The 16,794-nt window shown below is 40.7% G+C and overlaps 1 protein-coding gene across 2 annotated transcripts in view; it reads right to left on the reverse strand.

Moving 5' to 3' along the window:
* XDH (xanthine dehydrogenase) overlaps positions 1-13,542 on the reverse strand; it is an 88,480-nt gene extending 74,938 nt beyond the window's left edge. Inside the window, exons 1-5 of one of the 2 annotated variants that reach the window (XM_074395700.1) lie at positions 13,309-13,542; positions 13,032-13,152; positions 4,935-4,992; positions 2,104-2,200; positions 222-330 (exon numbers count right to left, since the gene is read on the reverse strand). In XM_074395700.1, the coding sequence (XP_074251801.1) occupies positions 222-330; positions 2,104-2,200; positions 4,935-4,992; positions 13,032-13,073 (306 nt within the window). In that variant the 5' untranslated portion in view covers positions 13,074-13,152; positions 13,309-13,542. Of the gene's footprint in view, positions 1-221; positions 331-2,103; positions 2,201-4,934; positions 4,993-13,031 lie in introns of both variants that reach the window. The other variant, XM_003943979.3, reaches the window with a different exon arrangement.
* Between the last annotated feature and the right edge of the window lie 3,252 nt (positions 13,543-16,794).

Consider the following 16,794-nt stretch of genomic DNA (forward strand, 5'->3'; position numbering starts at 1 on the left):
TAACCAACCAGCTCACAGGAAGGAGCTTCAGGAGTGGGTGTTTCTCCTTTTCACCTCACAGTACCCAGAGGAGATAAGGAGGTGTCCAGGGTGCAAAGCCTCCTTAGATCAAGCAGTGACACTCTGCCAACAACCCAAAGCAAGTCTGCAGCCTTGGGATGAGCCTCCCTGTAGAAGAAACAGCCTGATCTTAAGAGCACAGCTCCCTTTCCTCTAGTTACCTGCACAGGATGCAGCCTTGTCTTGGTGCTTCCTATTCCTTCCACAGTTGTCACTGCCACATGGTGCAAGGAGCAGATGGGGGCCAGGCAGGCATTGGCAGGAAAGTGGCTAGAACCCCAGATTAAGGTCATTCCATTTATTGTTCACTCAGATAATTAGAATGGGCCTGACTGTGGGCTCTGGAGGACTTTGTGAGGCTTTATGTTATGTCTGTCTGTTCTCATTTATGTTCTTGTCTCTTTAACTGGAGGCTTCACCTCTCCACTGAAGACTCTGGGCAAGGAACAAAAGAAGCTCTCCTTGTAGGTAAAGCTGAGCCTCTTCAGAGTCCTGTGGGATCAGGCATCAGAACACCCTGAGGCTTTGAGCTGCAACAAGGGAGCCAGGATCACTTTCAGCTGCCTTTTACTCAGCCTGACCCTGGGGGCTGAGTCAAGAGGAAGTTTCTCAGGCAGGCTGCAGCCTTGAAGCATGCTCCTGCCTACAAGGCTCTTCCTTAGTCTCAGTGTCAGAACCTCCAATCACTTTGCTTCCCTGCTTTTCCTCACCTCTATTGTTTTCATTCCTCAGTGGGGAAACAGAGAAGAAATCCCCAGACAACATGAGACACCAACCCCTTAGCTAGAACTTCCTTGCATTCTTCTCTTATTCATCACTCATTCACTTACAATCAACATCAGCTACTGAGTGCCAACCATATGCCAGGCACTGTGCTGAGGGCTGGGGAAATGAAAATGAGTAAGATGGAAGCTCTGCCCTTCAATAGCTTGCAGTCAACCGAGAAAATTGAAGCCCAATGTGAAGGTGCAATTTAAATCATGTGAAAGTCAATTAAAATGGAGACCAGGTCTGAAGAATCTCTCAGCAGAGAAAATCAGTTATTCCTCATAAGTGACCTAAATGCCACTTGTTTTCAGGAGAAACTTAACTTGAACTACTTCTTATGAATATCTTTATGAAAAAAAGAACTAAGCCTTAAGAGATCAATCAATCAGAAGTAGTCAACAAACTTATAATTATAGAACTACGGACTTTCCAGTGGGATAGACCAAACAAGGCAACTGTAGAATTGTAATCAATCAAATAATTCTTTGCTTTATGCCTGTGTCCGTCCTACAAAAACCTCCTGCTTGCATTTCCCTGGTGGAGTTCCTGAACTGCTTCTAATTTGGAGCTGCTTGACTCATGAACTGTTGTTTTCTCAAATAAACTGTAAAAAAAAAAAAATAAATAAAAAAAAAAATTGTATCATTCCTCAGTTTACCTTGGGAATGTTGTGTACAGGGCACTATGGAACCAGCACAGACAAGGGGCACCTAACCCAGTCTTGAGAGATCAAGGATGGCTTCCTGGAGGCGGTAGTATTTTTGCCCAATTCTAACTAGCTAGTAAGAATTAACTGGTGGAGAAATCCTAGGAGAACTTCAGGACTTGGGAAACAGCTTGAACGAAGACCAAGCAATTAGTGGACCTGTATCATTGGTATTTCACAATGATCTCTGCTTAAGTGGCATGCTGGTCCCATGCTGAGAAAGAAAACTGGAGAAGAAACCTGGGGCATACTGTGCAGGGCTTTACTACTAAGCAAAGAGACTTTGTCCTAGGGGCAATGAAGAGATATTGAAGGATTTTATGGAATACAATATAAACCTGGATTTTAGAAAAGTCATTTTATCAGCAGTTTGGAGCCTGGTCAATGTTATAAGCCTAGCACATACTTGCTAAGAGATCATTCTACAATTTTTCCTTCCACAGATTCTCCTTAAAAACAGGGGCTCACACACATGTTCACATATACACACATACACTCATGTACTCCCTCACAAGCTGGTCCTGCATTGCAGCCCTCACATGGGCAGTCAGCCAGCAGGCAAAGGATACACGATCTTGTTCTGCAGACGGTCATACTTGGAGAGCATCACTGTGCAAGCCCCGCAGCCCCCCTCTCCACAGCCAAGCTTGGTTCCACTCAGTCCCACTGGGTGGTCAATAGTTAAGGAGAACGAACTCAGGGAGAGGAGTCTGCTGGGTTGCTAGGAAATGCCTGTGACGAGCCATGTGGGTAGAGCCATTGATTCCCACATGGGCTCAGGCCCCTCAACCCAGAAAAACAGCAGCCCCACAGGCCTCCTTATTCAGAGGGACTGTACTGCACCCCAGGGAGGCAGGGAACAGAGCCATATCCACTGCACAGAAGAGCAAAGGCATCAAGATCCCATCGACAGCACCCAAGCAGCATCTCTTGGGACATGAGTTTTAGGGTTGGTCAGTCCTAGAGCCTTCTCTTGGTGTTGAGGTCTTCTGTGAGGGAGGATATGGCACAGCTGTCACATCACTCCCAGCTAAGCACACCATGAAGCCGCTTGGGCCAAAATAAGATCTTATTTTAGTCTGTTTTGTAACCTCTAAGTTCTTGCTTTTCATTCTGAACTTTTTGGGCTGATAAATCCCCAAGAATCAAAATTAGAGCTAGACCAGAGGCTTTTGAATATTTGACCCAGGAAATATGTGAATGGAAATTAAAATAGTGATTTTTTTTCTTTTAGGTCAAGGACCAATACTGGGCCACATTCTTACATATATTTGCAGAAAGATCATCTGCTACTTTGAGTTTTTAAGGTGCCTAGGCAGTATGCTATTCCAGAGAACAGCTATTGTGGAGGTCACTTTCTCTGAGTCACATGGGCTCCAATGCTGCTTCTCACTCAGACCTGCAGGCCTCTAAGCCACCCACCACTACTGAGGATGGAGGGAACTGAGGAGTCACCTGGTCACTTCTCTCATTTTCAAGACAAGATTTAAAGACAATGATATAACATCTTACATTTGAAAAGCACTTGTACCTAGATATCTGTTTGACCTTCAGAATGATGTGGTTAGCAGGTAGGAAAGAAACTTCCTCACAGATTTTAAAAAGCAACAAACTGAGATCCAAGAGGTAACGTGGGCCACACAAGATGACACAGGAACTCATGTTTCCCTGCTGGTATGGGCCCCATCACAGCCATCTGACTCCAGATAGGGTGTGCTCCTTCACCATTGTCCTTCCTTCCCAGCACACCTGGTGAGGCTTTCTGTGTTCTACTCAGAATATATGCAGCTATCAGCAGGTTAAACAACTCTGGGGGCACCTGAAGATAAATGGTGGCTGGCAGTCCAAAGTCTAGCAATGTCTTCCTCCAGCCTGGAGATCTTTCTGGAAGCTAGGGTAAAAGTCAAGACTGGAGTTTCCTCCCCCACCTGGAACTCCCATAAATTGGCTCTGAGCACAGATAGCAATAGGCTGCAAGGATATCTGTTTGTGTGCCAAATTTCAATTTTGCTTTTCATTTGAGATGTGACACAGCCAATTGCTATGATAAAGAATTTCTGAGGCTTCTGGGCCTTCAAAACTACAATGGAAATGATTAAAAAGCTAAAATTAGTTGTATTATTAGAAAGCTAAAATTGATCTCAATAATCCTGAGAATGAGCTTCTCTTCCCAGACCTCCCAGGTAAATAGGGTGGAAATGGAGTTCCATGCATTCACCTGATCCAATGCGGTGACGCTTTCATTCCCCGACACCACCAGCTTTATCTTCTGTGACCTCCAGATATACCCACTTAAGATAAAAACTCCAGAACAAAGTACAGAAAGTCATCCACAGTACTGTCTGATAGGAGGGGAGCAAACCAGAGTGAAGGCCATGGGCTCCAGCTCACTTCTGCAGGTGCTGAAATAATCCTTGCTGTCCCCAAATATGTCACTGGAAAGACCCACTAGACAACCCCCTGGGAGAAGGAGGGTTTTGTTGCAGAGGTCAGGATGAGCATAGGCATGCCGACAGGTCCCCTGGAGAGTGTCCAGTGCAGGTCAGAGGTCAGGAATATGGCTCTAGGCTTTAGTGCAGGTTCTGTCACTATTTGCCCAGAACATACTAGCAAAAGGCAGGTTACGTCACACACCAGGGATTCAGTTCCTCCTCTGTGAAAAGGGAGTGTTACACTTCCATGGGATTCCTGTGGAGATTGAGGTGAGCTACACAAATCACTTTGAATCCTGCCTGTATATAGGAAGGGCTCATTAAATGTTAACTCCAATTATTATTATTGTTTTAGTTCCAGGGTCTCAGAATACTTCCATTACTCACAACTAATGGTATAGGGGCTCTTCCAGAAGCCCTCCCCACTTTGAGTGAAGAGCAGCACCCCAGTCCCTCTAGGGAGTTCCCCCACCCTCCATGGCTCCCTGTTTGTTGTTTTTATGGTGAATGCTACCTCTATGGTATTCCTATCTCAGGCATCCTTTTCCCAATAGACACACCTTCCCTTGCTTCCCTCCACCTAGGCAGAGCTGGAAATATGCCCCAGGAACTCCATTTGTGTATTAAGCAAATGTCACCTAAAAAAGTTCCCCTCTTACCATAGACAAATGACTATAAAGCTCACCAAGGCTAATGAGGGCCTTTCTACAGGCCTTGGATTAAACCTTGGCATTACTAGAGTCTTAGCTGGGAGACACCTCAAAGATCAGCACAAACAATCCTCTCATTCAGTAGCTGAGCGTTTCAGATTACAGCTGCAAATAAAATGCAAGTATCCCACGTCCTAATCCAGCACTCTTTCCTCCACAGCTCATGGCCACCCCACCAGTCACTAGGAAACGTGAGGCCTAGAGAATCAGTCACCATCGCACCCCTCCTCCATCACTCCCACTCTAAAGTCAGGATACGCTTTCTTCTCAGGTAGGCCAAAAGAGTTGTTTCTGGATCTGCATTTTTCTCCACCACCTATTAAAAAAAAAGAAAAGAAAAATATGACATAGGTATACTTAGTCATCCTTCTGCAATAAATTTCTTCCTTCAGTGTCTCACTCAAAAATTTGTAGAGTTGGTGGGATGGGTGATATAGTTTGGATGGTGCCCCTCTAAATCTCATGTTTCATTGTAATCCCCAATGTTGAAGGTAGGGCCTAGTGGGAGATGATATGATCATGGGGGTAGATTTCTCATGAATGGCTTAGTGCTATCCCCTTAGTAATGAATTAGTTCTCACAAGATCTTTGAAAGTGTGTGGCATCACCCCCTTCTCTCTCTCTTGCTCCTGCTCTGGCCATGTCATGTGCCTGCTCCCACTTTGCCTTCTGTCGTGAGTATAAGCTCCCTGAGGCCTTCCCAGAAGCTGAGCACATGCTGCTGCCATGTTTGTACAGCCTTCAGAACTGCAAGCCAATTAAATCTCTTTTATTATAAATTATACAGCTTTTGGTGTTTACAGCACTGCATGAATGGCCTAATACAAAGTGCTGAATAGATCTTGAAAACTAAGGTATTTTTATCCTCAATTCCATAAGAATGAACTTATAAACTACAGCCAGGCTATGTATATGCTCAAATCCTCAAATTCTAAAATTGTATCTCAGTGTTCAGCTTGGGACCCACCATAGAACATACAGGCATTGCACCTTCCATGCTGGGTCGATCAAGGCAAAGTCCCCTTCAAATCAAACCTGTCATCTCATTTCAACTGCTAAGTCACATCTGTGCATTCTTGGGACCTTGGAGAACAGGACATATAAATCTCTGGCTTTGCCTCTTTGAGTATACACTCTCAAACCCTGCATATGACTGTGGAAAGCCAGTCTGTTGGCCTGTGCTCAGAGCAGAGTGTTACATGTGATGGGTATTAGTTCACACTAACACATGTCAGCAATGAAAGAGAAATCTTAAACTAAAGATCCATCACTAGGTTCAATAAGGTGAAAAGAGTGGTCTAGAAAGTGCTATGCCAGTTCCTACTGTGAATCATCAAAGGAAATCTATGAAAACCCATTTCTGTACTCCTCACACATTACCAAAGCTTAAAAGGGTGTGGATTTTTGAAATAATAAAGGGAAAGAATTCATGATAAGGTTTTCTTTAGAGGGAACTATACTACCCATATCTTCCTAAAGGAGAAAGGGAAGAGTATCTGCTTCCTACCTCAAACTTAGTGAGGGGGCTTGCTTTGTGCTACATAGAAAGCTAATGTGCCACCTTTGCAGCATAGGGGAAGATAAAGACTTAACATGAAATTAATAACTGACAATGACAAGTTTAAACTCCTCTTTAAACTTAAGTTGGAGAAGTAGCTGTGCTGGGGTTGGTGCATACCCCCAGAGCTTGGTAGAGCAAAGAATGCGGAAGTGTTGGCTGTGGATGTAATGCAGGCCATTCATGAGATAAAAAGAGATGGCTTGGAGATCTTTCAATCATTTCCCAAAATATAGGAAGGAGCCTTCAGTAGAGAGAGACTCTGTGAAGTGGACTTCCCAAAACTGGAGGCTGATGGAGAACAGCAGCCTAAGAAAAGTGCATCACTCATGTCATGAGACATGCATGCAAATATTCCCTGTGGTGGCCCCTGAAGATCCTTGAAAGCCATCACAGAAGGAATGAAAGGGTCATCTCTAAACACCTTAAAGCCTCAGAAAGCCATAAGATATGTTAAAACAGCACCAATTAAAGGAGAGCTTTCTTACTGTCCTCACTACACCATCCTGAATTGAGACTGTTTGGCAAATTAAAAATAAGTTTTTTTTCATTGAGTAAGAGTAACAAAAAATTCATGAAACTGCCAGAATTTGCCATTTGAATAAGTTTAAAGGAAAGTAGATAAAATTAATTTTCTAATATGATTATACCCCATGACTCCAGCTTCCTCAATGTCCTGGTTACAAATCATAGAACAAATTATAAATGCACAAAATCGCAATCTTTATCACCTTTCTTATAGAGGCTGTTAGCTTACTACTACATTGTTTGTTTCTCCTGTATTGCAGTTCTGTTTTTATCACATCACATCAGTTCCCAGCTAGCTCAATGCCTTTCATGACCACTCACATAATCAAGGTAACATCCAAGTTCCTTAAGCTGTCTTTCAAGGCCCTTTACAATACATTCCCAATCTTCATTTTCAGTCTTTTTCCCTTCTACTTCTCTGCCGAGCTGGTCATCTTACTGCACTGATAATACATTTTATATCTTCTAACTCCTGTGCCTTTGATCCTGCCATTCCTCTTCCACCTGTATCTTGACTTATCAGAAGACCTCAAACAATTTCTTAGTAAAGACTTTCCATATCACTTCAGCCACAAGTGGATTGCTATAGAGAAGGCTGTGCCACCCTCAAGGTGTGGCAGCAGGATTACCAAGGTATGCTCCATTGAACACTCTCAACAGGATACTAATGAGTATCCAGAGGAAAAAACATTTTGTAGGCAAGTGAATTTAGGAAATGTTGAGTTAAGCAGATTGCTCTGGTAAAACTTGAGCATCAAAAGAAATAACAGCCATAATGGGCTATATTACATTAAATATAATTAAAATCTGAGTCCAAATTGATAGTCAACAAACAAACAAACAGAAGATACAGAAAAGCTCTTCCTGACAGAAGAATCATCTAATAAATATGATTGGCCATCTTGTAATCAGCACAGTAATTGATCCAGTTAAGAATCATCAATAGAAATTAGTACAACCACTATGGAGAACAGTTTGGAGGTTTCCCAAAAAACTAAGAGTAGAGTCATCACACAATCCAGCAATCCCACTGCTGGGTATGTACATAATAGAAAGGAAATCAGTATATAAAAGGGATATCTGCACTCCTATATTTTTTGCAGCACTATTCACAACAGCCAACATTTGGAAGCAACCTCGGTGTCCATGAACAGATGAATGGATAAAAAAAAAATGTGGTACACATACACACTGGAGTACTATTCAGCCATAAAAAAGAATGAGATCCTGTCATTTGCAACAACATGGATAAATGGAACTGGAGGTCATTATGTTAACTGAAATAAGTAAGGCACAGAAAGACAAACTTAACCTGTTCTCACTTATTTATGGGAGCTAAAATCAAAACAATCGAACTCATGGAGACAGAGTAGAAGGACGGTATCAGAGGCTGGGAAGAGTAGCAGGAGGCAGGAAGAAAGTAGGGATGGCCAAAGGGTACAAAAAATAGAAAGAACGAATAACACCTAGTGTTTGATAGCACAACAGAGTAACTATAGTCAATAATAATTTAATTGTACATTTAAAAATAACTTATAAAGTATAATTGGATCATTTATAACAAAGTATAAATGCTTCAGGAGATGAATACCACATTTTCTATCATGTAATTATTACACATTGCATGCCAACATCAAAGTACCTCATAAATAGGTAGATCTACTATGTACCCCCCAAAATTAAAAATTAAGGGGATTTCCATCTCCCCTTCTTTCTCCTTTCTTCTGGTTTTTATGAAAATGTTGCAATGAGCCATCAATGACTATGAGAACAAGTGTAATATGGAACTCTCAAAACTCAACAACTACAAAACCCAATTCAAAAATGGGCAAAGGACTTGAATAGACATTTCTCCAAAGAAGATATACAAATGGCCAACAAGTAAATTTAAAAAATGCTGAACATCACTAATCAAAACTATAATGAGATTCCACCTCATACCTGTTAGGATGGCTATGATCAACAAACAAACAGAAAATAAGTGTTGGTAAGGATGTGGAGGAACTGGAACACTTGTGCACTGTTGGTGAGAATGCCAAATGATACAGTCACTGTGGGAAAATAGTATGATGGTTCCACAAAAAGGTAAAAATATATATATCATATAATCCAGCAATTCCACTTCTGTTTTTATACCCAAAGTAATAGAAATCAGGGTGTCAGATATTTGTACACCCGAGTTCATGGCAATGCTATTCACAGTAGCCAAAATGTGAAGGCAACCAAAGTGTCTGTCAACAGACGAATCAATAAGCAAAATGGGGTACATCCCATACAATGAAATATTACCCAGCCTCAGAAAGGAAGAAATTTTTCACACATGCTACAACAGAGATGAACATTATGCTAAATAAAATAAGCTGGTCACAAAAAGACATGCTGTATGATTCCACTTAAATGAGGTACTTTAGTCAAATTCATAGACACAGAAAAAATGATGGTTTCCAGGGGCTGCGGGGAAGGTACAATAGGAAGTTGTTATGAATATATGTAATACCACTGAACTGTACACTTAAAAATAATTCAGATGGTAAATTTTATATATTTTACTACAATAAAAAATATTTTGAAAAGAATATCAATGGATACTCAAACTAGTGGGTAAAAATTTGATGAACAAGAATTTATATCATCCCAAAGTATCTTCTCACATAGTCTGTATTAATCATAAAAGTAAAGATAACTTTTCTTACAGTGAAGAAACTTGGTGAATAACACCTAGCCAAGTCATCAAAGTTTGCATCACAAAAAAGACCCAAAAACTGATGTTTAAAAAAATCCAAAAAACCTGATAATCGAATGCACTGAGAAAGACACATTACTTCTGTGGTCTACCTGCCCTCCAAATGTAGACTCTCACTCTAATTATAAAAAAGCATAACACAACTCAATATGAAGAACATTCTAAGAAATAACTGGCCTGTTCTTTACAGAAACACTTATGTCATGAAAGACAAAGGAAAGCTGAGGAGCTGTTCTAGATTAAAGGAGACTAAAGAGACATGACAACCAACTGCATGGTATAAGGCTGGATTCTGGGCCAGGCTAGAGAGTTATAAATGCCAGTGTTGGAAAAATTGAAATACATTTGCATAAAGCTAAGTTTCCTGATTTCTACAAATGGACTACAGTTTTGTTAGAATATATCTATTCTTAGGATAAGAGGTAAAGGAACATGATGTCTGAAACTTACTGTCAAATGGTTCAGAAAGAACATCTTATACTGTATGTTCATTTATATTAATTATGTACGGTAATACAGAAAATTATTTATGTACTTATAATACATACATGTGTATCTGTGTGTCCAGAGTGAGAAAGAGAGAATAATAAAGCAAATGTGGCAAAATGTTAACAGTTGGTGAAATACATAAAGGGTATTTAATATTTCCTTGTATTCTTCTTGTGATTTTTTAAAATATAAAATAATTGTTAAACACAAAGTTAGAGAAGTAATTTACTTAGTACAGGATTTCTCAAAGTTTTTAAAATTAATTCACTTATTCCATCCACATTAGTTGGACACCTACTGTATACCAAGCACTGTGCTAAATGGTTTAAGAATATCCAAGAAGAGCATCTCATGCCTCTAGTTTTCTGTAAAATACATTTCAGAATATATTACTTTGTCTAATTATAAATCATCTCTCCAACTAGTCTGTAGGCCCCAAAATGGCAAAATGCCTGGTCTTAAAGATCATATTCCTCCAGTGTGTGTCCCATTGTCTGAGGCCTCAGAAGCTTGATAAATGTTGACTATATGGAGAGTAAGCAAGTGAATGATGAGTCAGTGAGGGAAAGTCACTGTGAACCTCTCTGTAGCTGACACTCCTTGTGGGGATCACTCCTGGACACCTTCAGTCACACCCTACATGCCAAATCCTCCCAGATTCCCCCAGGTGCCACAATCTCCACTAGACAGGGAGTGACTATGCAGAAAAGATAGAATGCTGCCTTCCAAAAGGGCTGTCATTACAATAATAATAAAATACTGGACAGCTCTATTCCTTTGACTCTGACTCTAGAACAAAGAAGACGTGAAAACAGTAGTCATCAAGGCCGATCACCACCACAGAAGGCCCTAGAAGTGTTTAACTTTTTGCATCTAACACCTTCTGCAGGATCCCAGTTAGTGAAGACAGTCCTCGACGGCGGCACAAAACAAGGAGAGGAGGAGGCTCACATTTAAGAATGAGTCACTAAGTTCTTATGGCTTTTTTGATAACTACTTCACGCAATTCCTATAAAAAATGTTCTATAACATCTTGCGAATAAAAATGGGGAGAAACTTTCTCACAGCTGCCATTGCTTGCCCAGGAATTCCCTTGCTTGTTCTTGGTTTTATAGCATTGCTTTCACATGATTACTTTCTGCATTGCCCCTCCACCTTTCCTGCAGTTTCTGAAGATGCTACGTCTTTATAAATTACAAACATGGATATTCGTCACAGAAACTGTCAGTAGTAGAAGCTTCTAAAAATAACAGGGTTTGATGTGATGGTGCCACCTAAAAATTTAAAATTATTTCCCTAAAATGAAAGTAAAAATGCAAGGGAAAATAATTTTCTCCAAGCCAGATTTATCGTGAAATGCTTCTTTCTAGATTTAGTGCATAACAGCAAGCCATCCCTAAAGGGCAGAAACTTACACTTTCACACCTGAACCAATGGTTTGGTTTAATAAATAATAAAATCTTAGCGTAAGATATGACCTTGGAAGTAATTGAATTCAGCTGTTTACCCAATGTAAAAATTACTAATAAAAATTCCTGAGATGTCTTCGTGTAAGTAGCTCTCCTAGAAAGCCAATTGCACAATGGTTTTTTTAAGTTTCTACAATGTAATTGCTGAATCAAAGAAGTTCTTTGAAATGTTGGATGCAAAATCTTACTACTATCAACCTGAAAGCTTTGCCAGACTTTTTGGGTTGGTGCTAGGCTCCAACTCTGAAAAGGATGCAGCTCATAGAGGCAACTCTGAACCCAGAAGAATATGGCCGACCCCATTCCCCAGCACCTCCCAATGGCACCACTCAAACAGAACCCATCAATTTTTGGAGTACTGATGTTGAAACAGCTCATGAAATTTATTTTACAGTCACCGAAAGACATCCTGGAAATTTCAGACCTGGGAGTCCTGTGCAGCATGTTATTGTTCTTGAAAATTACACCAAAAGTCACTCAAAATTACATCAAAAATTTCTCAATTCAATGCAAAAGTGCCAACATAGCAAGACAAATAAAATTGCCCTTCTTTGGAGGCACACTGGGCACATTCATCACACACTGTCCACCCAGCCAGTTACAATGTGCTGGGCAAACATACCCCCCAACCTCATACACACATACAGAGGCCCGAATTCACTCGGGTCTACTCTTTCACCATCCTTTTCATTCCCAAGTGGAGAGTTGAACAGGTGTGAGCATCTCAATTGTAGGAGAGCAAATGGAGGCTGGAGACCATGTAATATGCTTGCTCCCTCTCTCCCTGCACCACATTAAAATGTACAAAGATTCTCACTCTTGTCCAAGGGCTGGTACCTGTGTCACCTTCTCTAAGTCTCTGTGCACCAATAAAGTAAATCCAAGTAGGTAAGAGATTTGCAACTTACATAAGTAGAACTAAGTGTGGGGGTGTGGAGAGTGGGGGGAATGCAGGAGATGCCCTTTATGAAAAAAAAAAAAAATTGTGGCTTGCCACAAGGTGTCAGTATACTTCCCCAAACAGTGAATCAGGACTGGCTGCTATACCTGCTACACACACACACACACACACACACACACACACACACACACACACACACACAATATATTAGATTCAAAGGCTGTGTACATCTTATATACTGATATTAGCAAGAAAATACATTCCTGTTCCTTCTCTCTGTAAAGAGAGCAACATAAATATTAGGATATATTTTATTAAACACAGAAATCGAAGTGTGGTGATGACCTCAAATCTCACCTAGAACCCAACTCCCCTTTCTCATTCTGTGCCAGTCTCCACTACTGCAGAGAATTGGCAGCTAGCTCACAGATGCCTCTCTTCTTGCCTCTTTCTCCCTTATTCCTTTGCCCTCTGAGTATCTTGTCTATGCTCTAGTCCTGAGAAAGTCTTCTTCCACACTGCTACCAAAATACAGCAACACCCTTGAAGGGAAAGAGAAAAACACAGGAGAACAGGAAAAAGAGAGAACCAGATACGGCTGTTTCAGAAGACACATGTCCCCCACCAGGGAGCAGGGACACCAGACCAAAGGTCAGATCCTACTTACCTTTCTGCCATTCACAAAGAAAACCAACTCATCCGCTGTCATTGTCACAGGTTGGGGTCCCTGAACTCCAGGCAACTCACTCCGAAAAGACACTGGCAGGTAATTATCACTGCTCTGCAACCTGAAAGATAACGCCTCCCAATAAAATAAAATGAGGTCCAATGGGAGGGAACCAGCTTGGAGCTTCAGGGCACGAAGAGTTCTTGGCAAAAGCCACTGGTTTACGTAATAAAGGAAAGCACAAACAATCAGACACAGCAAATTATAATCTCCACACCTGTGTCAAAGAGCACGGGAAAATACATCCATATATCAGTAGGGTCATTGTCTTCGCACCAGGTGACTCTGGGTCTTGGACATTGCTCTTATGGAAACTACTTCATCCTCCCACTTGCAGCAACACAGAGAAGGGGAAGACAGGAGGGGAAGGACCATTGTCAGAGTCACTGCTATTAGAGCTGATTCACACCTCCGTGTCTACACTTGTCATTTCACCATTCAGGTTTACAGCAACACAAACTGAGTGCATGAATGCAAGAGTCATTCTTTCACAGCCTGGTGGAGTAGAGAGGTCACAAGACGTGGAACCCAGTGAACCTGACTCAAATCCTGGTATCTGACCTCAGCATGTTACTTATTACCTTCAGGACTCAGTTGTTTTCATCCTGTACAGGATCATAGAAGGACACCAAGAATAGGAGGCTGAGGGACAAATGACATTTTGAAAGTGCCTTGTAAATTTGCAAAGAACGAAACAAAACATTTATTACTGTTGAAAAGACATCTTCAACAACTCAACAAATATAATCCTAATAGCGAACTATTTTTGAGATTTGTCTTTTATTTGCTTCTCTCAGGAAAATATCCTTGACAAGTTGTCAGAGTAACTCATAAAAGTATTTCAAAACACCAAAGAAATTAAAATGCTTATACCACATAGTCAGAGGCTACAGTAACACATAACTGAAAACCTTTCCTCATCCAATATTCATTAACTCCCAGTATAAACACAGATGTGCATGTCCACTGGAGCAGCACTAACAGGCTCACTGCAGTCCAGCCCCCTCCCAACCGCTCCTGCCAGCTCTTTATTTCAACATACACCCACTCCCACACACATACACACACACAGAGGCCAGCATTCACTGTGGTCTTCTTCTGTGTCACTCAGCTAGCCTTCCTTAAGCAGGGCACCTCCCCTACAACCCTAGCAGGCTACCTGAGGGGGAAGAAAGGAGTATTAGGCAGATGTGCTTGGTACAGTAAACAGCTTAGAGAAACTGAAGACTGCCAGGTTAACCACAAAATCAACACAATGCCTCTTCCCACTACAGCCTTAATTTAAGCAGGAGATAAAACCTTTACTTGCTGGTTGACCAAATATCCCAGTTTGCCCTGGACTATCCTAGTTTTAGCCTGGAATCCCTGACAAATGCCTCAGAGATTCTAGCAAATCCTTCAATCCAAGGCAAACTGAGATGACTGGTCACTATAAAACTGGTTGTTGGCAGGGTGCCGTGGCTCATGTCTGTAACCCAGCACTTTGGGAGGCCAACGTGGATGGATCACCAGAGGTCAGGAGTTCATGACCAGCCTGGCCAACATGGTGAAACTCCATCTCTACTAAAAACACAAAAATTAGCCAGGAGTAGTGGCCCGCCTGTTAATCCCAGCTACTCTGGAGACTGAGGCAGAAAAATTGCTTAAACCTAGGAGGTGGAAATTTGCAGTGAGTTGAGAGGGGGCCACTCCACTCCAGCCTGGACAACAGAGTTTTGAAACTCCATCTCAAAAACACAAACAAAAACAAAACTGGTTGCTAAATCTGGGAGATTCTCTACCCTAGAAGCCATTTGGCAATATCTGGGGATATATTTTGTGACAATTGAAGAGGGATGCTACTGGCATTTAATGGATGGAGGCCAGTAATACCACTAAACATCCTAAAAACCACAAGAGAACCCCACCCCAATAAAATGAACAACAATGAATTAGTCTTCCTAAAATGTCAATAGAGCCAAGCTGGAGAAATTCTGCCCTAAAGAAAGAAGGAAGGACTTCGGGAAAGAGATAGGTGCTTAGTCCGGGGCATGTTTTGCAATTAGTCAATTCATTCAAGCCCTCACACCTCTTTGATTGAAACGCTTTTCCTTTATGCACTAATATACTCAGTTTAACAAGCCCTCCCCTTCCTCCAAGGCAGTCCCCAGCCAATATCCCAGGAAAATCTAAAGGGAAGAGCTGAGGAAAGAGCTCAGGCTTTGGAGTCCATAGACTGGCTTGAATGTTAGTTCCACCACTCAGCCAGCCTTCCCTAAGTAGGATACCTCCCCTACAACCTTTGTAACAACCAACTCTTATGATAATGAAATAAAACATAGGTTAAATGTGTTGCCTGTAGGAGAAACTAATGTTGTTGTGCTTTTCCCCGCTCAGCAAATCTTCAACCCCTTCTCTTATCTAGCGGTGAAATTCCTCTCAATTACTATGGAGAATTGAAAGATAAAAGTGAAATACATTTTTAATAAGGATTTGTGTTATCAGGCAGAATTTTCAGCTCTGTAATGACCACCTGGAATCCCAAATACCGAAATTTGACAAAAACTTTGAATTAGTATGATTACTTATTATTTTGCAAAATATTTGTCACCATTTTATTTCTCTGTGATTTGATTTTATTTGATTTTTTATTAATAAATTAAAATTATACATATTTGTCATGTGTAATACAATGTTTTGAAGTACATATACATTGTTAAATAGCTCCATTGAACCAAATAACATACACATTATCTCACATATTTATCATTTCTTATGGTGAGTACACTCAGATTATCTTAAAGATTTTCAAAATATACGTCATTATCAAATTACAGTGACCATGTTGTACAATAGATCTCTTGAATTTATTCTTTCTGTCTTACTGGAATTTTGTATTAATTGACAAAAATCTCCCCAGTACCCTCCTTCTCTCAGGCCCTGGCAACCACCATTCTGCTCTCTACTTCTATGAATTCCACCTTTTCAGATTCCACATATAAGTGAGATCATTGAGTATTTATCTTTCTGTATGTGACTTATTTCATATAAATATTGTCCTCCAGGAACATCCATGTTGTGGCAAATAACTGAATTTTCTTCTTTTACAGGGATGAATAGTATTCATTATGCATATATGTCACATTTTCTTTACCCATTTATTTGTTGATGAACACTTAAGTTAATTCTGTATTTTAGCTAGTGACTAGTGCTGCAGTGAACGTGGAAATGCAGTTATCTCTTTGACATATTGACTTCATTTCCTTTGGATATATAACCTGTAATAGGATTGCTGAATCATATGGTAGCTCTATTTTTAATGTTTTTCAGGATTCTTCATACTGTTTTCCATAATGGTTGCCCTAATTTACATTCCCACCAGCAGCGTGCAAGGTTCCCTCTTCTCTACATCCTTGCCAAAACTTGTTATCATTCATCTTTTTGGTAATAGCCATTCCAGCAGGAGTGAGGTGATATCTCATTGTGCTTTTAAATTGCATTTTAGATATATGGCTTGCAAATATTTTTTTGTATTCCATAAGATGTCTCTTCACTCTGTTGATTGATTGTTTCCTTTGCTGTGCAGAAGCCTGTTAGTTTAATGTAATCTTATTTGTCTGTTTTTGCTTTTGTTGTCTCCACATCCTTGCCAACACTTTGTGTTGACATGATCATATGGTTTTCATTCCTCATTCTGGTCATTCTGATAATAGAATATATCATA

Source organism: Saimiri boliviensis, chromosome 1 (genome assembly GCF_048565385.1).
Source record: "Saimiri boliviensis isolate mSaiBol1 chromosome 1, mSaiBol1.pri, whole genome shotgun sequence".
In the NCBI taxonomy this organism is placed as follows: Eukaryota; Metazoa; Chordata; class Mammalia; order Primates; family Cebidae; genus Saimiri; species Saimiri boliviensis.